The sequence below is a fragment of the Panthera leo genome, chromosome D4 (genome assembly GCF_018350215.1).
Source record: "Panthera leo isolate Ple1 chromosome D4, P.leo_Ple1_pat1.1, whole genome shotgun sequence".
Lineage (NCBI taxonomy): Eukaryota > Metazoa > Chordata > Mammalia > Carnivora > Felidae > Panthera > Panthera leo.
Window position 1 is genome coordinate 19,653,834 of NC_056691.1, and position 22,518 is coordinate 19,676,351.

Genomic DNA, 22,518 nt, shown 5'->3' on the forward strand with positions numbered 1-22,518 from the left:
AACACAGACCACCTACTGTGTACAATGTTAGGGGTGCTAGTGAGAGGCCCACTTAAGCAACCTGATTTCCTTCTATGATGGGAGACCAGGCCACAGATGAGGAAGGAAAAGCGGGTGTATTGTATCTTCTCTTGATTTCCCTGTTCTCTTTTATATCGACACAAACTAAATATGAGGCCAAATTCAAGTACTGGATTTTTGGCTTTAGATATCTTTTAGGTAAGTAAACAGCGAAGTTACACACTTGGAATCAATCGGAGATTCATACTGAACGACAGACTGTGGGGATCTGTCCTGAAATCTAATACATCCCATGTCTTTACTGACAGTATTAACAAAAACGCTTCTTTTTCCTGATGTGATTCTTTATGAATCTTTCTCTAATAGGTTCATCTATTATCCCCTGAGAATGAACTGGGTTGGATTACAAATGCTAGATGTGGGGGGAAAAAAAAAAGTTTAAATGATCTCGACCTTGAAAGGATGTTCCCACAGAATAAAAATGAAATTCAATAGGAATAAGTACCCTCAGTAACCGAGATGGAAAAAAATCCGTGCAAATGCATGACAGAGAGAAATGAAAAAATGCAGGGACTGTATGCAGATCATAGATGACCACAGGTCAAAATGGGGCTGGTAAGGTGGGACTGTATTGAAAAAATAATAAAGAACAAACAAGGTACAGAAGCCCTCTGCACTCAAAATTTCTGTATTTCTTCGGATGACTTAGACAAAAGACAAAGGTTTCAGAGTCACGTATACGTCAGTTTCAGAAAAGATACCCAAATACTCTGACCTCATAACTGTACCTCAAGTGCTGGGTTCCATTATTTACTTTCCCAAAAAGAAAACACCTAAGATGACACAGGACAAGATTTCATCCCTGCCTTTTGAGAAACGATGGAAAGCACGCCTCATATTTCGCATAAAGAAGAAAGCGAGGCCTAGGAGTGTCATGAGGCCAACCTCAATTATTTGGAGGAGCAGATGTGTTCCAGTGGGTTCCAGAGTCCCAATGTCCCCAAAGAACGAACCCAGGATGAGTTTCAGGACAGACTAAAGTCCAATAGACAAAAATTTCCTCACAAACAAGAATCACCCAAGAATTAATTCCTCTCGGGGAATGATGTGGCCACTACTGAATACAAGCTAACGAGAAATTGGGGGACATTACAGAGGTGACTCAAATATGGGGTACAAGCTTGGACTTTAAAACACATCCTTCAGTGAGATTCTGTAATTGTAACTCTCCATGAAAAACTTCACATGTGTTCATTACAGTCATCAAGACTCATAGGCAGACTTCCTGGAAAAAAAGCAAAGGGCTCTAAAAAACAATAACTTCCTTTCTACCCCTCAAAATGTAGGAAAAGAAGAAAAGCAGAGAAAAACCTCATCTGCATTAATAAATTAATTAGTAAAGGACTGGGGGCGCCTGGGTGGCTGAGTCAGTTAAGCATCCGACTTCAGCTCAGGTCATGATCTCGCAGTTCACGAGTTCAAGCCCCGCGTTGGCTTCTGTGCTGACAGCTCAAAGCCTGGAGCCTGCTTCAGATTCTGTGTCTCCCTCTCTCTCTCTACCCCACTCTGGCTCGTACTCTCTCTCTCTCTCTCAAAAATAAACATTAAAAAAGTCTTTAAAATAGCAAAGGACTTATCCATCAGAAGCAATACAAACGGACCAAATAGAGCCTGCTGGGAATATGCACGCCTCTTAGGCTTGTGAAATAGCGCAGAGCTGAAGGAAGCAAGTGGCAAAGGTTCTGAAAGACTCCTGACATCCCCTGACTTGGAAGGGTAAGTAAGTCCTTACTGAAACTCACCTTCCTGCCTCTACGAGCTGTGGAGGAGCTAAGGGGGGAGTGTTGAGCAGCCCACCCCCGTGTTTCCTCTGAGCAGGCAGGGTTGAGGGCGGAAAGCACTCCTACTTTACGAAGTGGCCTCAAGGAAATATACCCACAGGGACGCACAGAACCTGAAAGCCATCAACGACAAGGCACTCTCCGGAAGGATTTCTCACCAAAGAGGCTGGCTCGCCCAAAAGAGGAGGAACAAGTGGGCCCGGACGTAAAATACAATGAAACTGAGCAGCAGCAAAGCTCACAGACTGAGGCTGTCCACTGGCACGGAGCCTCCCATACTGCCCTACTCTGGCCAGAGAGGCACTAAAAACAATATATACCATCATCGGCCAGCCCTCCGGCTCAAGTGCTAAGGGAAGGACATGAACCGACCCAAGACAAATAGGGAAGGAAGTCAATGAGATTCCACCCACACTATTTTTGGACCAACGGTAGGGCCAGACAAAATGTGAAACACTCGGAAGAGGACAAGGCGCAGAGCACGCGAGAAAGGAAAATGCAGACAACGCTCTGCAAGATTTACTCTAGGAAACAGAAGGAAAGGAAAAAAACAATGTATAACGGTTCTGTACTATCAAGAATACTTAAGAAAATGTGAGCTGTTTGACACAGGTTATTAAAACATGAAATAAGGTCGGAAGAAAACTGCCAGAGCTAAGGGAGGAAGTAAGGAGAAAAGCAGGATACTGCAGAACTTAAAAATGAAGTCGAGGAATAAAAATCGTATAGCAGGGGCACCTGGGTGGCTCAGTCGGTTGAGTGGCCGACTACTTCGGCTCAGGTCGTGGTCTCGCGGTCCTTGAGTTCCAGCCCCGCGTCAGGCTCTGTGCTGGCAGCTCGGGGCCTGGAGCCTGCTTCGGATTCTGTGTCTCCCTCTCTCTCTGCTCCTCCCCTGCTTGTGCTCTATCTCTCTGTGTCTCTCAAAAATAAATAAATGTTAAAAAAAAATTAAGAAAAAATCGTATAGCAGAACTCCTGTCATTCCAGCTATGTGCCAACCCCGGGCAAGTCAGCAACCACGGGCAAGTCAGCATTGCAGGAAAGCTATCGGAGCAAATCACACAAGGAAAAGAATGGAGAAATGAAGCAATCAGACGCAAGTTGACAACTTTGGTAGAGGAAAAACAGAAGTCCAATACATGAAGACGTGGTGTGACCAAAGAGGAAAACAATTCCTGCGGAACACAGAAAATAACCCAATGGCAAATTGGGGAAAATCTTCGAAATGAAAGGATTAAGATACAGATGGAATGGGTTCACAGTGCTTCAGGATAAATAATAAAGAATATAAAACACTGAGGCAAAAGCCTGGTGACGTTATTAAAGTTGCATGTTAAAGAAAGAAAGAGACAGCCAGATAGAAAAGGCAAATCACAAAGAAAAAACCATTCTGGCTGACTGCAGACTTCTCATCAAATTTAGATGTCAGAAAACAATGGAGCAACATGTAACATGTAGCAAGCAATGTGGGCGGAAAAGGCGCAGAGTCCAAGAATGCCGTGTCCATGCAAGCCGTCATTAACGTGTGAATCCCACAGAAAGGCATTCTCAAATACACAGGAAAAATAAACACATTATCCGTGGACCCTTCACAAAACATCTATCTGAAAGCAACATCCAGCCAACTCATAAGTGAATGAAAATAAATAAAAGCGTATGATTAAAGAAATTGAAAGAAGAAATATCTGGTGATGAGCATTTATGTAAATACAGAACTAATGCTAAATATGTAGTTTTAATTACAGACACAAACATATATAAATACTAAAATTTGTGAATGAATGCTGAATAACAAATAAGCAATACATAACAAAATACTTTGATGGGTTTCTTTAGGCTTAACTAGAAATGATTCCCTGTGATCATCCCAGGCACTGAATATGAAATCAAAGGATTAAGAGTTTTAGAAAGCGCAAAAATAAATTAACTCTGTGTATGAACTTTGCAGAATTCCAGAATCATTTGTGAAATGTTAATGTTCCCATCGGCTGCAAGATCAAACGTTAACTCTATGCTGGTGGAAGTGAACAGAAGGAGTGAGAGGAGGAGTAAAAGAAGCAGAAGAAAAACCACTTCAGGGGAAGAGAGCAGATCTACTGAATCTGAAGTCAGGAAGCTGTGATCAAGGGGAAGACCAAAATACACAAGATGTGGATTTAAAAAAAAAAAAAAAAGAGCATGGAAACGATCCTGAATGTATCTTGAATACGAGGTACACCTCTCACTCCAACTGACGCAAATATCCTTTTTACACTCAAATTAAGAAAGTTTCAGTTTTCTCTATTGATGTTTAGCCTTTCAGTGACCATCAATAAAATTACAGGGACAGACACAAACCTTCAGAAAAATGTCCTTAGCCACAGATTACTTTATGTTGTTCTTATAAGACTTTTATCATTTGATGGGGTGCCTGGGTGGCTCAGTAGGTTAAATGGCGGACTTTGGCTCAGGTCATGAGCTCAACGGTTTGTGGGTTCGAGCCCCGTGTCAGGCTCTTTGCTGACAGCTTGGAGCCTGGAGCCTGCTTCGGATTCTGTGTCTCCCTCTTTTTCTCTGCCCCTCCCCTGCTCACGCTCTGTTTCTCTCTTTCTCTCAAAAATAAACAAACATTTTTTTTAAAAAGACTTTTATCATTTGATACATTCAGTGTTGTCTCAGGGAAGACGGAAAAGTAAAATACATATAAAATAAAATGTGTAAAGAGTATTACTAAGCATTAAGATTTAGAGAACCCTCTTAAGTCTGGTATCATTAACTTGTCTATAATAGGAGTAAGAAAAATTCAGAACACGCAAATTACACACCAGTAAAGCCGAGAATGGATGCAATACAGATGAGGGATTGGTAAATGATAGCCATAGTGCCAAATCTGGCTTGCTGCCTATTTTTGTAAAAAAAAAAAAAAAAAAAAAAAAAAGTTTCATTTGAACACAGCTGTACCCATTCACTAACAAAGTTTATGACAGAGTTGAGTAGCTGCAACAGAGATCATATGGCCTACAGAGCCAAAAATATTTACTATCTCACACTTTACCCATTAAACGTTTCTCAACCCCTGCTAATAGGTGAACAAATTTTGCTCCATTGTTCATGGAGGCGGGAGGGTGGGGAGAGTTGGGGGGAGAAGGGCAAAGTAAAATTAAAAACAGACTATGTACCTTTCAAATTATTTGAGGTGGGAAACAAAACAAGAAACCCAACACAAACCAAATAACAAAGAAGGGAAAGCAGGAAGGCGGGGCAAATGGAAAGAGGAAGAGAACTGCCAGAAATCAATAGAAGAGTCAGAAGACAGAAATCAGATGCAAAAAAAAAAACAACTGTATCTATATAATATCCACACGTGTAAGTTGAATGAACTCATCTACTGAAGCAAGAAGAGTCTCAAACTGGGGGTAAAACAAAAACCAACAAAACCTCTCAGAGGAGCAACAAAAAGATTAAGAGTAGTTGAAAACAGGGGCACCTGAGTGGCTCAGTCAGTTAAGCGTCCGACTTGGGCTCAGGTCATGATCTCGCAGTTCATGAGTTCGAGCCCCACGTTGGGCTCTGTGCTGACAGCTCAGAGCCTGGAGCCTGCTTTGGATTCTGTGTCTCCCTCTCTCTCTGTCCCTCCCCCACTTGCACTCTGTCTCTCTCTCAAAAACAAATAAACATTAAAAAAAATTTTTTTAAAGAACAGTTGAAAATAAATGGAGAAACAGACCAAGCAAATGAAAACAAAAGACCCATACGAATCCCAACAAAGTTGAATTCAAGATGCAAAAGAATTGATTTATTTCAAAAAGTAATGTTATACAATGCAAGCTTAATTCTCAAGGACATTTTTAAGGCACCTGAAAACAGAATACTTACATATACAAAACAAAAATCTCTGGAAATACAAGAAATTGTCATAAACATTAGAGTAATGGAAGGCTTCAGCTCAATTCTCAGTACTTGGTTGGTTCACAATATAAACAAGGAGATTCACTACAAATACAAGCAACAAAATTAAATAGCACTCACAATCTTATGTTTTATTATACACACACACATGCACACTTTATGTATTCATAAAACAAAAACTGACTATATATCAGACTACCATTCCAAAAAAGTAAAAATGGATGCCTCGCTGGCTCAGTTGGTCAAGCATACGACTCTTGATCTTGGGTTAAGAGTTCCAGTCCCATGCTGGGTGTAGAGATTTCTTAAAAATAAAATCTTAAAAAAAAAAAAAAAAGCAGGGGCACCTGGGTGGCTCAGTCATTTGAGTGTCCAACTTTGGCTCAGGTCATGATCTTGCAGTTCATGGGTTTGAGCCCCGTGTCAAGCTCTGTGCTGACAGCTCAAAGTCTGGAGCCTGCTTTTGATTCTTTGTCTCCCTCTCTCTCTGCTCCTCCCCCACTTGCACTGTCTCTGTCTCTCTCAAAATAAATAAATAGAATTTAAAAAAAAAAAAGGAAAGGAAAAACAGTACAGACCATATTCTCCTATCAAAATGATGTAAGACTAGAAATAACAAAAATCATAAACATTTAGAAATTTTAAACTATCTTCAACAACCCTGGTTCAAAGATAAAAATCAAAACCATAATTTTAAAATGTCTGTAAAAGAATAGTATCAACACTACATAGAAACAAGTAGAAAAATTCAAAGTTTTACACACTTCTAATTCAAACCTAGAAAATACTAAAATAATCAAACAATTTTAACTCAAGAAAATACAAAAAGTAAAACTAAATAAACCTAGAGATATTTCAAGAAATAAAATAATAAAGATAAGGCAAGAATAAATAACAAGGGTGCTAAGACCCCACAACGGGGAAAGAATATGTCCTTTCAATAAATGGTACTTGGACAACTAGATATCCACTTGTAAAAAAAAAATGAAGTCAGAACCCAACCTCACACCATATACAAAAAGCACCTCAAACTGCATGAGAGACTTACATATAAGACCTGAATCTACAAAATCCTTAGAAGAAAACATGAAAGTAAATCTTTGAGACCTTGGATTTAGCAAGTTTCTTAAAAGTAAAAGCACAAGAAACCGGAAAAAAAAAAAAATCACCATCAAAAACATCTGTGTCAGTACAATTTTGCACATGGCCAAACCTGTCCTATAATCTTATCAGTTCTATTTTCTTTTCCCCTTGGGCACATTTATCCTAGAGCACTCACTCCATCCTTCTGCAGATGAAATGGTCAATTTTCTAGAAATATTGGTTAATAAAATGGAAGTAAAAAGTGACAAAAACCTAACTAAATCATAAACTGAGGTATGTGTTAGTTATTTTTGTAAATAGGCAGTATAGAAACGAAAATTATAAAAACAGAAATGAATAGAAATTTATCCAATAAAAATGCAAAAAATACATTTTTGGGTTTGTTTGTTTTTACCTATCACGTTGTCAAAATAGTCACTAACACACATTAGAGGTGGTGAAGTAAATTAATACCACCTATCTGAAAGATAAAGTGGTGATGTGTACCAAAATTTAAAGTAAGTCTGTCATTTGGCTGATGACCTAACTCTGAGGAACTTATCTGCTAAAGGGTCAATTGTACAAGGGTACAAAATGGATCCCCTGCAATATTCACTGCAGCATTAACTATAACTTTTTCAAATGGAATCTAACTAATTATCCATCAGTAGGTAGAGGTCAGGTATTAGTGCCAGTAAACGTGCTGGTTAATATTTAACAAGTTCTCCCAGTGGGAGGGGAAAGCCCTGATTGGTAGCACCTGCCAACTTCTGTGATGTAAATACTCCACATCTTGGCTGATTTCAAGCTGTCCAAGTGAAGTCACTGAACAGAGAATCCAGAAGAAATGTGTCAAACTTTCATGAGTAGATACAAGCTAACTGCGGCACACCACTGTAAAGACTGAAAATACGCTGCAACTACAATTAAAAAAAAAATACACTGTCGCACTAACAAGCATAAATGTGATGTAAAAGCTTTATATTAACAGGGCAAGATATCCATTCCGTATTACTGGATGAAAAAACCAATTACATACAGAAGAACTTATGTTATATCATCTCTAACAATATGAACTTCCATGTGTATGTATTTCACTTCCATTTTGGAAGAAAAAGAATCATACAACAGTGATATGGAAACACTACATTCAACCTAGTTTCACCTATAACAACAGTAAATCTGACTTTCATGGAGTATCTAAACCAGAATCAGACCTTTATTTCAAAACAGAATAGAAAAAGATCAACATATTTGGCTTCAAAATAATTAAAAACTTCTGTATTAAACAGTTCAAAACAAAGACAAAGAAAAACAAAACACTGGGGTTAAGTTATTTACAGTAAATATGAAAATGGCAAACTTCATATGCATGTTCAGAACTCATAAACAGACAAAGGAAATAAGGAGACAACTTACAAAATAATAAGTTCAACTAGAAACACATGGGCAAATGATCATTCTCACTAGTGATCAAATAAATGCAAATTTTAAAATCACATACCTTTTTTTTTTTGCCTGTTAACTCATTAATACTCTCATAATATTGCTCATGATATTGCAAATTGCATACAATCACTTCAAAATGTGTCTTAGGTGTGTGCAATCAAGTCATAAAATTTTTCATAACCTCAGACCTAGAATTAACATTTCTATTAATCTCTTCTAAAAGCATGTGTGTGTTTAAAAAATGCTAACTCCATCACAGCATTATTTTCAAAACAGTAACATTGAGAGAAATCTAGGTGTCCAAAAAAATGAGAGTAAGCAAGCAAATTAATATGTATCCTCTAAAAGAATATTATACAGCAATTCTAAATTCTAAATATTAATATGAAGTCTATACAGTCATATAGAAAATGCTTACAACACAATGTTATATTATTACACAGTATGATTACACCTGAGCAAGACACATATAAAAATAAAACAGACTAGAAAGGAACACACACTCACACAAATCATGTTTAAGTTAGTACACTCCGAATAAGTTCATGAATAAATTTTTTTAAAATTTCAAACTTTGTGTAAAGAAACGATTCCATTATTTATAAGATTTCAAAATCACTGAACAATGAAACATAATAACATTGTACACCTGAAACTAATGTAACATTGTGTATCAACTATACTTCAAAAAAGGTTAACACCCTTTAAAAAAAAGTTATTCACATAGAACGGACTCATTCTTTTGAAGGGCAATGTGAAAACAAAATAATGTATTTCTTAAGAATGTAAGAAAATTCTTAACTGGAAGGAAATAAACACTTCTTGACTCAAACTCTATTAAATACGACAGTTCTTCTCATCATTAAACTTTACTATTTTAGAAGACAATCATACCACCAAAGGATAACTATCTCAAGTGCTCTTAATTTGCTCCAAAAAGAGAATAAAATACAATATAAACTCAGGCAATAGCATGCTGTCTGAAGATAGATTATATAAAGACAGAATGTATTTAATAGAAAAAAAATCATTGTGTGGCCACATGATTCAATACACTGGGATGCATATGCATTAATTAATTCTGGGAAGGATACACTGTAATCTGAGTAGCAATTCACAGATAGACTCTAGGGATTTAGAAAAACCTTACACAAGAATCTCTGTTCCCACAATAAGCATGGCCTGGAGTGGAAAGCCCTTATAGCAAATGGGTTTCTCAAAGGACACAGCTGGTGATTTTCATGAAAATATATTTGGAATCAAGATTTCCTAAGCAATTCTATTAATGAAGTCCTATGATTTCGCCCATTAAAATGCAACCTTTTGTCAAGAACTGTATGCGTAGGGAAATACAAATTGCTTATCAGAAACTAATCAAGCAACATATAGGTATATTCTCTCACAGAACATGGGAAACTTTGGGGACTCGACGTTACAAGAGACTAGTATGTGCCCAAAATGTTTTAGTCATTTCTAATGTGCTCTGGATAACATCTCAGGTGGTGACCCAACACATAATATAGGAGGTGCAGAGGACATGCCATTTATTAGTCTGGACCACAGCAAGGACCGTCCATCTCCACAATCTGTGTCCTATCTGAGTTGGCTCCAAGAGGATCCGATAGCTTGGCAAAGTGTTAGTCCTTGACCCATTAGGAATCGATTGGTAATGAAAATAGGGGTTGATTTCAAGTATCTTTTGTTTCCGCTCTTCCTACTTCTGTTCTCAAATTATTCAAATTATTCAATATATATTTGCCTACATTTTCGAGTCAAGAAATCCTCATAACTCGATTCTATCATGAACAAAAGCACCCCATTTCAAATGCTGGTCATAAATGGAAACAGGCTTCAGGGCTTATTGAGTAATCTACTCCCTGGGCTTGGATGTAATAGCCCCAGAATGTGAACAGCTCCTAAGAGAACACAATCAATTGGCAGGTGCCTTGATCAGCTAAAATTACAAGATTACTTCCATGTATTACATACCTCCACAGTGAGTGTGAATCCACTTTGGCAAGACTATCTCAGGCTACTATGTATCTACTTATTGCCTTGGGCAACTGACAGGTGCTCTATTGTAGGAGAAGCAAGCCAGGTGAAAGCAGATTTCCTGCACGAGGATCTCTCAAGAGACATTCTAATAACCCATCGCCAGATTAGCAGAGTTCTCAATACAGTAAGAGATGCATTTCTGTCACGTTAAGCAGCTGCCAGGTTAAATACACACACACACACACACACACACACACGAATCATGGTGCACATTTTCTTTTTTATGTGTGAATGGTTTTTCTCAGGACACTGCTTGACATGAGTTTTGTGCCTGGTCTATTTAACCATCTGTGGGGGTAAAAGGTCAGGGGAGGACGCATGCAACAAGAGCACCTCCCACACAAGCAGACTGCTGCCCTTGCTCCTCTCCCAATCTGGGATCGGGGAAGCAAGGGCACAGGAGACGTGACCAGATGAGGAAATGCAAGGGGGCAGTGGAGCTCGTAAGAGAAGCTGCATTGGCCTGGCTCTTTCCAACCACAGGCCAACGCACAGAGCACCTCTCTATTCTTCTCCTTTCCTTCCTCCAGAGTCTAGCGAAGACACGACCGCACCACCCCTCCAGGGAACAACAGCCTCTGTCCAGCCAAGCCCCGCCAGACTCCCATTACTCTCCTTCACCTGTGACTGCTCTCCTTTTCCCCTGCACCTGTCCAACTCCATATCCAAAATCAAGCTGACAAGATAATGAGGAAGAGGCTGCGGCCGGGAGGAAAGCAGGGGTCGACGAGTGCCAGACCCCTGCCGGGCACCTCCAGGGGAATTGGGCTCTTCTGCAGACCTAGGCTGTGAGTCTAGCTGTTCTTTCTTTGGTCACAGAGCCCGATCTCCAGAATGCAGACAAGAGACACAGGAAGTCGCCTCCTTGAAGTTTCTCTGAACATGGTCATGACAACTAAGGGCAGTTCAGAAAAACAGTCCAGAAAAATTGAAATTTTCTGATTTCAATAAAGGCCCCGTGAAAAAAAAAAAGATGGGCACAGGAATGTAAGAAGAAATGGACACAAATGCTCCGTTCCTGGGATGATTCTAAATCTCCCCTGGAAGGTGCTAGAAAAGGAGTCTACCGGCTCCCAATACACAGCAGTCCCCCAAATGTGCTCCACCAAGGTGTGAGGCACTCCTGGAGCCCAGACTCAGATGACCGACCCGCTCTCACTGAAAATGGCAGACACAGGCTTGGGCAGCAGGTTCTCTGCAAGCAAATGGAAAGCAATGCTTAAAAAGCCCAATGAAGGGGAAAAAACTAGTAGCAGTGGGCCAAAGACAGCGGTCTAAGGGTACCCACGAAAGCTCCGGGGCAGGGGCCTGAGCAGGGCAGCCCTTGAACGCTGCCTGGTCCGCAGGCTCCACCCCTGCGCCTGCCAGGATATCGCCCTTCCTGCAGGAAGCAAGAGACCCATGCTGATATGACAGGAGGCTTTTGATACCATTCCCTGTGAAGGCAGTGAAACTATCAGCGGCGTGCCAGGCGGCATGGGGGCCGCTCTGGCCAGACTCGCTGATGCCTCCTCACTCTTCCCCGGAGCCGCCGAGCCTCCCGCAGGGTGCTCAAGGTGTCTTCCAGAAGGGAAGGAGAGGACGGTGAGGGCAGCCAGGAGTCCACCAGACCTGCCGATGCCTCCCGGAGGGCCTGTCACCACTGCAGAGGGCTGGGGCTCGGGGCCCCTCATCCCCAGGGATGAGCCTGGGCAGAAGGTGGCCAAGAGGCCAGAGCCGCAGACGGGGAAGCAGAGCAAGTTTCAACGTTCAGACAGCCGTGAGGTTCGGTCCAATGTCTTCATTCTACAGGTCTCTGTAGAAACAGTCCAGGAACAAATCCTGTTCCCTGAAGAAACACCTTCACAATAGTTCAAAGAGATATAGGGCAGGACCGACTGCTTGACCTCCCTTTAGTTACAGGTTTTAGAAAAAACACACGAAACTAAACCAATGTGTGTGTGTGTGTGGGGGGGGGGGGGGGGGGGGGGTATTTATTTACCCAAATAAACTTCCACAGCGCCTGCTACTGCTTCTGTGTGCTTGACCAATTCTCAAAAAATATCACGAGTGTTAGAAAGACAAGAGTTAAATCCGTAGCAAGTACCCTGGCATTCTTTTAAGGGCAAACTAGGAACAAGAATTAAAGTCATCCTGTATTATTAGAACAAGTCACAGGAAATGGGTCAGCTCTTTAGGACAAGAGGAAAACTGCACTTACCATCTGCAGAAAGAACGTGTAGTATAATGAAGCCGCTCTGGAAAGGGGAGGTCCTAAAATATCCGCTCAGAGGGTCAGAAACTAACACTGTGTCTTTGCCTTAAAAAAACAAACCCCAAAACATGCTCAGGCTGACTGGGTATAACAAAAGCAAAGGCCTCTGCTGATGCTACCCACCCCCCCATCTGTACACAAATACAATTAGAGGGGCTTTAAGGCTCTCTAGGTACGGAGATGAGAATGCTCACATCATGAAAATGGGGAAGATTCGCTCTTACTCCACACAGGCCTACACGCACCGTCCTCCTTTCTAGCAAACGCACGGCATCCTATTTTGAAACCCAGTGGGGTGTGATAGATTATCCAGCACTGGCTCACTCACTCTCTGCTGGGAATCGTGAACCAGTCTCCAGTCCCTGCCCTCTGGAAAAGGAAGGAGAATTCTACATTTTGTTCAGTAACAATGTATTTTGTTCCGGGGACTCAAGTGTTGCTAAAGAGAGTTAATTATCTCCTACAAGCACATTCACAAGTGCCCTTTTAGTGTAGTAAAGCACCCAACTTCCCCTCACCAGCTCACAGCCACATGTTTGAAGGAAGCACCAAGTTGGAAGTTCCCTAAATCTTAAAGAAATGTGCGTGCCAGGGAGTCTAAGAAACCCCTCCTGGCACCAAAGGGCACTGGGATGAAAGGGTAAATGAATGGGCGGTGTTTGCACAGAAGGGGGCTGTAGCAAACAGCTGGAATAACGGGCGGGTAAGCCACTCAAATGCTTGTCTTATTTTTTTAAATGTTTGCTTTTGAGAGAGAGAGAGAGAGAGAGAAACAGAGTGTGAGCAAACAAGGGGAAGAGACAGAGGGAGACACAGAATCCTAAGCAGGCTCCAAGCTCCGAGCTGTCAGCACTGAGCCCGACACAGGGCTGGAACCCACCAACCATGAGATCATGACCTGAGCCGAAGTAGAACGCTTAGCCGACTGAGCCACCCAGGTGCCCCAAAGTGCTGATCTTTAGTTGCAGTCACCAGGAAGTATACAGAAGATGCCAGCAATCACCCTGCTTGCCCTAACAGCAAAAAGAAAGGTAGGGAAGAAACAATAAAGATAAAGATTTCATCAGAGTCTTGAAAATGTAAAAAAGCAAGAGAAAAACTCTTGATTTTTTAACAACTAGTGGTGATCAAAAAAAAAGTCAAATTCCAGGAAGAGGCAATTAATACATGATTTCAGTTCTCTAAAGGGAAAAAACTCAAGGCTATTTTAGAATTATACATGACTGTGTTTCTAAACATCACTATTCACTTCCTGCAACAGAGCCAAAAAGTCTCACTCTCGCTCTTTCTGTGGATCAATTATTGTTCCTTTCTGTGAGGTTTCAGGAATACAATGGCATTAATGACATTCCTGTTCCCGACCGCACCACAATCTATTCGGCACTTCCTTGAAACAACTACTTTGTTTCTTAAGTAGTCCAACTGCTCACGATCCAAAATTAATCCTGTAATAAAGGTGCATGGAATTTGTAAATTTCAAAGGACCTGTGTAACAGTTTTCCATTCAAACTGCCGCATACGCTTCTATTGGCTTTTCAGGCTGAAACAATATGAGAACGCTCAACTGAATCACTCCCGCTAGACAATGAATGAGAAGCAGGACCGGGAGACAAAGACTATTCCGTTGTTAAAACCCAACTGCTTTCACCGTGCCCCAGGTGGCCCACGAAATGGCAAAGAGGAGTGTGGCAAATGGAGAACATGTGGATGATGCACGTTAGACGGAAGCAAGAAGTGTACATTCATGTCCTCTGATTACCCTTTCTTTGGAGAATCCAGCTGCCCACCCTTCTGTGCCCACAAGCCCCCAGTTACTGACAACAGAATCACTGTGAACTGAGCAAGGCTTTGTCTATGCTGGGATACAAAAAACAAAACAAAACAAAACAAAACAAAACCAAAGCCGCCATCTTTGGCCTCAAGGAGCTTCCAACCCAGTTAGTGCTCAGGGCAAGTGGTCGGTCAGTAATGACTTATGGTTGAAGGCATTCTTGCCGATACGCTCCTAGGAAGTAATTCTCAAGATCATCTGCTTTCTCCAGTTGTGTAATCCCCGGGAAGCTTGTACAATGGCCTTGAGATTATTTTGGTTTCTTCTTTGTATTAAGAGCCAATAGAAAAGCCAATGCCAGGAAGGATAAAACTCAGAAGGACATGTCTGTCTGAGGGCATCTACTGGGAAACAGCAAAACTGTGAAAAGTACTTGTAGTCTTCGTTGCTGGCAAGTAAGAAATAAGGAGTATCTCACACAGCACATTATTTTGCATCAATGAGGGGCTTAATACTTGCTCATTTGACCAGCATTCTCTATGCAGCTGTTCTTTCATAAGATATGCCTGATTTAAAAAAAAAAAATTGGAGGAAGTGTTTATTTTCCAATAACTGACAAGTGTTTGTGGAATAAATGAATTTGAAGTATGTTCTTAACTTTATTTTTAAATCACACGAATTTTGTTCTTAAAATTTAACCATGAAGTCTTTTAACAAAATATTCTGCTCTGATCTCAGAAATTATTGCTAGGTATAAAGGTCAACCCCAGAGCTAGTCCGTGAATTCAGATTTTGGTTCTCAGCATCAAAATACGGATATTTTTGTTTGTCAAGTCCAGATCCATGGCCAACCACCTAGAATTTAGGAACTCATTTCCAACAGCATGGTTAGGTCATTTTTTTTCTTTTTACTGCATGATAGATGAGAAATCAGACAGATTTTTACATATCGGTAACATTACAAATCAAAGGTGATCGTGGAACAACTTCCTATCATTTTATTAGTAACAGCTGTTCACGTAAAACAGTGTTTGGGTCTGAGAACAGCTCTGTCTTCAATGTTACTCCATTCGGCAGCACAGTAGAAAACATTCACTGTTTACTGAAGTCAGTTATTGCCACAGATTTAATTACCAGCAATCACACTTTTTACCTTCTATTGCTATTTCACACTTCCCTAGGATGAATTCTGCAAAGATCTTAACATTGCTTAAAAGCCATGATACCAGTTTCCTTTTGAAAAATGTCATCACCCTCCCAGCTGAAACAAGGAAATTAGACTTTAAATTTGTTGCTACAAATACTTGTATTTCCCTCAAGCCAAAACAGTGTGTGGAGCAAACAGGCTCCCTCCCTCTACCTCCTTAGGAAGAAAGCAATCCTAACCTTCTTAAAATGGCTTCTCTCTCCCAAGATGTACCATTTGAGTTCCCTGCTTTTCCTCTACAACACCCAATCAACATTTCCATTAATGTCAACAGAACTAATAACCTCCCCTTAAAGAAAAATTAACATGAATGCTGGAATCAAAATCATCCTTGGAAAATCTAGTTCATTTCTTCTCAAGTGTAAGTTTGCCTGGATCATGAAGAAAAATCTGTTCCTTTTTTCTGCTAAGTTTAGCATAGCACGCAGCCACACAACTGTGAAAGCTGTTTCAGGTCCTTAAAAATTCATCTGTAATAAAAATCATGACTATATTGAATAGGCACCTACAAAATCGAATATAAACCATCTCCTATAAAGTGGAGCTGTGTTGCTGTTGTTATTGTTGTTGTTTTTTAATGAGAAGGAGGCTATCAAATTTATTTGTAATAAACAAAATGGCCACTAAATTATTCTTCTGGTTCTCCTTTCTAAATTTACCTAAAAAAATCTGAATCAATATATAGGGGATAACTTCACTGTTCAGCATGGTTTTAACATGTGTTGCTGTTGTTATTGTTGTTGTTTTTTAATGAGGAGGCTATCAAATTTATTTGTAATAAACAAAATGGCCACTAAATTATTCTTCTGGTTCTCCTTTCTAAATTTACCTAAAAAATCTGAATCGATGTATAGGGGATAACTTCACTGTTCAGCATGGTTTTAACATGTGCCAAAGCTCCCATAGGAAGAAATGACATGTAAGCAGAAGGATGAGTTCCACGGCAGATCTAGACAATGGATCTACGTGGCTCAAAGCAAAAATCTTACTCTGAAGGCTTTGCTGTAGTCAGAGCTACAATTCCGATTCTTATGAGGGATGCTAACACTCCACCCTTCGGAGAGAAACTATGAGTCCCGTGTTTCAAACAACAACAACAAAAACAAAAAACCAGAAAAGAAAAAGAGGAAATGCATCCAAATAAATCCTGACATTTAGAAACATATTTAACACTTGGAAGCCAAAAGAGTAACAAAAATAAAACTGGTTGGTTTTAAAGCAGCCTCATGAACACCATCGTTTGGTATTTCCAGGGAGATGCTGTCGTTAGGGCTGCGCACAGGGATCCTTGCCTTCCCTGGTTCTGAAGGGCCGTCCTAGACAGCCACTAACTTCTAGGTTAACTCAGACCATCAACATCCCCATTCTTCTCCAGTGAACTCTACAGAGCGGTCGTGGGGCAGGCGCTTTTATCCACAGCCACAATCTGCCAGGCAATTCCCAGCCTTCTTGCTCTGTAACTGCACAGTTTTCAGTACAAATATATACCTCTCAATTAAAAATATTCCATCTGCCATTCTTTTTTAATTTTTTTCATGTTTGTCCATCTTTTTAACTTTATTGATTTTCTGAGAGAGCACAAGTGCATGGGGGAGGGGCGCAGAGAGACAGAGACAGAGAGAGAGAGAGAGAAAGTCCCTAGCAGGCTCCACACTGTCAGCACAGAGCCTGACATGGGGCTTGAACACATAAACTGTAAGATTATGACCTGAGCCGAAATCAAGAGTCAGATGCTTAACCCACTGAGCCCCCCAGGCGCCCTCCATCTGCAACTCTTAAAACTCTGTATTTAATCATTGTGGTTCTCATTTAACTGTACAGATAAATCATAAAAATCTGTGCAACTGCCACCTGTATGCTGGAGAATTTAAAATTCACTCTGTTGAGTATATCATGGAGAAAGTGTATGACCAGAAGATGACAGCTTCTACACGATAAAAAGTAAGCAAGATATCGAATGGTTTCTTTTTTTTTCTTTTAAACTTTCATACTTTAAGCATGACTGTTACCATTCCCAAATTCATCCAGCACAGAACTGTAATACACTGGTTCAATGTGTGATGTAACAACTTACATTAACACTTTCTATCCTGGAATGCACTTACATCCAACAGGCTCAAAGAGTTACATTCAATTTTTTAAAGATCATGATTTTATCTGCCACAGATTAAAAGCATTACATATCCCTGTGTTTCCATTATTTATTCATTACTTTATGCTCCTAATTTGTCGGGGGGTGGGGGGTCATAAATAAATGTACTCACTCAACAAACATTTATTGAGAGCATTCTGTGAGTTAGGTATTGTGCTAGAAGTTGGACTATCACAGTGAGCAGTACAGACACAATCCCTAACCTCATAAGCTACTGGCCTAGAAGAGGAAGAAAATCTACAATCATATATGTAATTCAGTTAGAAGATAAAGAACATACATTCTTCCATGTAAGACTGGCCTAAACTCTGCCTATTTTCAATAGGTGGAACTCAATCAATTAAAAAGGTTTGCTAAATCTTCCCATTTGATGATTAAGATCTAAAGAGTAAAGATTTTAAAAACATGTAAAGTAAGAACAGATTTAAGAGGGAAAAGATATTTTCAAGGAACTAAAAAAATTTTCTGCATGAATATCTGTGACTGAATGCAGGGATTCAAAGCCATTTGTTATACACAGACTTAAAGACACATTAATATTCAATAGTGTGACCTATGTACTACAAATAGAAATATTTAGGGGAGCCTGGGTAGCTCAGTTGGGCACACCAAAGCATCCAACTTTGGCTCAGGTCATGATCTCACAGTTCATGTGTTCGAGCCTCTCATTAGGGTCTATGCTCACAGCTCAGAGCCTGGAGCCTGCTTCAGATTCTGAGTCTCCCTCTCTCTCTGCCCCTCCCCTGCTTGTTCTCTGTCTCTCAAAAATAAATAAACGTTACAAAAATTTATTTAAATAAATATTTAGTTAGTATTAAGATTGATCAATTAGAGGAAATACAATATACTTTATACCTACAAAGCACATAAAACTTCAACCAAGTTAAAATGTTCTCTTACATATATACGTATATATGCAACTTTTCTTTGAGCTGGCAAGGAAAATACTTATTTAAATAAATTCAGAGAAAGAATATGGTAAAGAAAACAACAATTCAGAACTAAATATGGTGTTTTATGGTGGTAAGTTTCTGAGTTCATTTAAAAAAGAATAAAAAACCAAAATATATTAGTACAGAATTGGAAAATACATTGTCATAATTGCTGTGTAAGTATCAAAAACGATTCCAATTTTACTGCTATACTTTCATCTAGGCAGTTCCCTTTCTAATTCTTTATGCTAACACATAAAATAATTATGTGAACAATGCAAAGATCACCTGCCAAATAAATCCATTTCCACTAAAATGGTGTCATGTCTTAAACTAAAATTTACTTTGACAATAACCTTATACTGAATGTCACTTAAATATAAGAATGAACCCTCGATTTAAATAAGGTAGTTAAAACATCAGTAAATCTTTAAACTGTGTAAGGATAAAACCCATAGCCTCCTTTGCACAGGTAGGAAAAGGAAGCTTCAGTGAACTCATCGAAGCAGCTGATCCAAGAACAGCTCCTCAAACAGAAGCCCTCCCAGATATCTGGTTCAAGTCAACCATTATCTTCCTCCTGGACTCAAAAAACTGTGAAATCAGAAGCCCACACACACAACACACACACATACACACACCCCTACATTTAGGAGAGAGTATTTACTGTAGAAATAGTGTAGGTATCACACTCCTTCCGCTACAAAAGCAACATATCTAGATCACAAAGCTGTAAGAAATAGTATGTGATGCCTAGGGATCATGTTCCTAACAAAAAGTTGTACAATTTTTGAATGTTACTAATGAATGTAGGTGCTAAATTAATGTCAGATTTTCCACTCCTTCTGATAGGCCATACTTGGGGGCTGGCACAAGGCTGTATTAAATCCTACTCAAATATCTAAAAAGAGACCGAGTTCCCCATTACTACCACTTTAATAGGAAAACTGTTAATTTTTTTCTCATAAAATTATCTCCAAGTGCATTTTTAAAACATCATATGTTATTTCAATACACAGTATGTAATTATGTCCGTATATGTGTATTTCCCTCAAAGTCTTCCTCCTAGATATTCTAACCTAGGCCTTCCAACAGACAAACCCCCTGCGTTCTAATTCCAGCTGCTGGCACCTAGAGCTGTCACATTTCAGGAAATAGGGATGGCTTGAGAGATCTCAAATGCTGTATTCACAGCTAAACATAAACAAAGACTGTAAACAGGGCAAAAGAAAATCCATTCTGAAGTCTCTCTAAAACACATGCTTTTTCCCTTAATCGTGCACTTGTACACTCTATGTGTATTTCTCTTCCCCTATTTTTCCCAATCTTGAGCTTTTGCAACATATTCAATCACACATTATTCAGCCATTAGAAGTAGCCCAAAATGAGAAGAAAAAAAAACATTTTTTTTAATCTTAATATTCCAAATGCAGTTTTCCACTCCCCTGGCTTCATTCCCTAAAGCCCACCTCTTTTATCCAATGCTCTGCCTTCTGTTCTTTACAAACAAGTATACATTTATCTAATCTGGTTTCAAGACATAAAGCATGACATGTAAATTAACCATTTGTAACTGTCTGTAATGATTATATTTTGTTCCCTCTTGTAAGTGATCCAGTACCCAAGCAGTTCAGTCCCAAAGGCAACTGGTTCCTTGAACCAGGAGATGGAATGCTCAAGAAAGAAAACGCATGCTTCTTCAATCTGAATTGACAACACAATTTTTCTTTCTTCCAGACCTGTCTGAGGAACATGTATTATACACGCAAATATCTTGAACACAAGTGCAGGCATTTTTCAGGCCTGTTACTGCAAAGCTGTTTATTCTTCCTACCACCATAGCTCAGAGTTAGGTCACGCTGGCTCCTATGTGCACCCTGATCCTTGATTCTGAACAGTCTCTAAAAGATAATAATCAATAGAATTCCTCTTTGAGAAATGGCATTTTCTTGATAACTTTGTGTGAAGACAGAACGTTGGGTTGTTGTTGGGTTTGTTTGTTTGTTTGTTTGTTTTAGAGACTGAAGGGAAATTTTTGCTGTACACTTCCCGTTTTCCTTCTAGCCTAGATCCCAAAGATATTAAAATGCTGTCCGTTTTAAACAAAAGGTTTCTATTTGTTTCCGGGAGAGTAACTGAGAGGCTGCACTGGTTTTCAGTAGTAACTATTGTGAATTCAGGCCTGCATCTGGGTTGCCTCATTAAACAAAAGAAACCCGTCGCTGTCAACAACCACACAGCACAACCCTCCGTATCCCTCCTTTTTTTACTGGAAGAAATGGTGCTGACGAAAAACAAACCTGTCACCATCCACTGGTCAAGAAACTCTTCTGGATCCCTCCTTTCGGTGGTCTGGTGGCTAGAGAGCAGCAGCACTTGTGTGACACATTTGAGCTTGCCTGCCCGCCCCCCCCCGAAATACATAAACTCCCTTTCTTTAGAGAGCCAACCACTAGGCTCCCTCATCATCACTCCATGGACAATCCAGTCGCGAGTCTGACCACCACTCCCCCAGACCCCCACCACTGGAAATGGATGCACACAGGCAACCCTACCGCAGGCAGTCCCCCAGTGTGCCCCGGCTCGGATCGCCACCCTCGGGCCACATGCATGCACGCGCGCACACACACACACACACACACACACACCACAGTTCCCCTCTCCGGCACGGGGCGCCAAAGCAAAGACACTGGAAGTTCGACCCCGCTGCCCACCTTCCCACCCCCGCACCTCTTCCCCCGAAGGGATTTGCCATTTAGAAGATGCACAGCATAGAAACGCGCTCCCGGGAGGCACAGCCCTCAGGAATACCAAGGGGCACACGCCGAGGCCCGGGACGGAGCAGCCCCGACCCCTCTGCGCGTGTGTGCTTGCGCGCGTGCGTGTGCGTGTGTGTGTGTGTGTGTGTGTGTGTGTGTGTGCGTGTGTGTGTGTGCGCGCGCGCGCGTCTGTATGTGTGTGCGCGCGCGCGCGTGTGTGAATGTGCTGCGCGCGCGCCCGCGCGGGTGCAGGTAGTGGCCGGGGACGCGCCCGCCGAGGGTCCGGGCGAGCCGCGGGCGCCCGGGGGCGGGGGCCGCGGAGGGCAGCGGACCCGGGGGGCCGGGGGCGGCGGGCGGGGGCCGCGGAGGCCCGGCGGGAGGGCCCGAGGCAGCCGGCCCCGGGCTGTACTCACCGAGCAGCAGCAGCTTGAGCTCCCGGCGGGCGTCCCGCTTGTCCCTGCGGAGCTGCCGCTCGATCTCGTCGTTGATCCGCCGGGCTTCCTTGGCCTCCTCGCTCAGGCAGCACGCCATGATGGACTCCAGAGTCATTCTTCCAAAGTGCCTCCGCTGCAGCCCCGCCGGCACCCCCTGCTCACACGCGCGCACACACACCCTCCCGCCCTCGCTCCCCCGAGGCAGCGGTGGCCGCCGAGCCCCCGCCGCCCGGGCGCGCGTCCGGGACGAGCTCGGGGAACGGCCGCGGGGGCCGCGGCCAGGGCCGGGGCCACCAGGTGGGCCGGGGGCGCGGCGGGAGCGGGCGGCTCGGGCCGCCGGGAGGAGCGAGGCGGGCGCGGGAGGCGGCCGGGGGCGCTGGCTCGGGGGGCGCGCGAGGGAAGGCCGCCGCGCCCGGCCTCGCTCAGACGCCCGCGCCTCCTTCCCCGGGAACGGGCGGCCCGCCTAGCCCCCCGCGCCGCCGCCGCCGCCGCCGCCGAGGCTCCCCTAAGCCCTGCGCCCGGCGGCGAGAGCACATCCACCGGGGCGTCCCCGCAGCGAGCGGCCGCCGACGGCTCCCCGCGCCCGGCGCGCCCGCTCCTCGCTGCCGCTTGACACGGCTCCCGGGCGCCCTGGGCCCTGCCCGCGCCCACCGCCCGGCTCGCGCGCAAAGC

The 22,518-nt window shown here is 42.1% G+C and overlaps 1 protein-coding gene across 4 annotated transcripts in view; it reads right to left on the minus strand.

The window, feature by feature from the left end:
• The window catches only part of GNAQ (G protein subunit alpha q), a 349,957-nt gene that overhangs the window by 291,262 nt on the left and 36,177 nt on the right, over positions 1-22,518 (minus strand). Inside the window, exon 1 of one of the 4 annotated variants that reach the window (XM_042911853.1) lies at positions 21,826-22,128. The exons of 2 other annotated variants lie outside the window; for them this stretch is intronic. In XM_042911853.1, the coding sequence (XP_042767787.1) occupies positions 21,826-21,961 (136 nt within the window). In that variant the 5' untranslated portion in view covers positions 21,962-22,128. Of the gene's footprint in view, positions 1-20,953; positions 21,496-21,825; positions 22,129-22,518 lie in introns of those variants that run through there. One more of the 4 variants, XM_042911851.1, reaches the window with a different exon arrangement.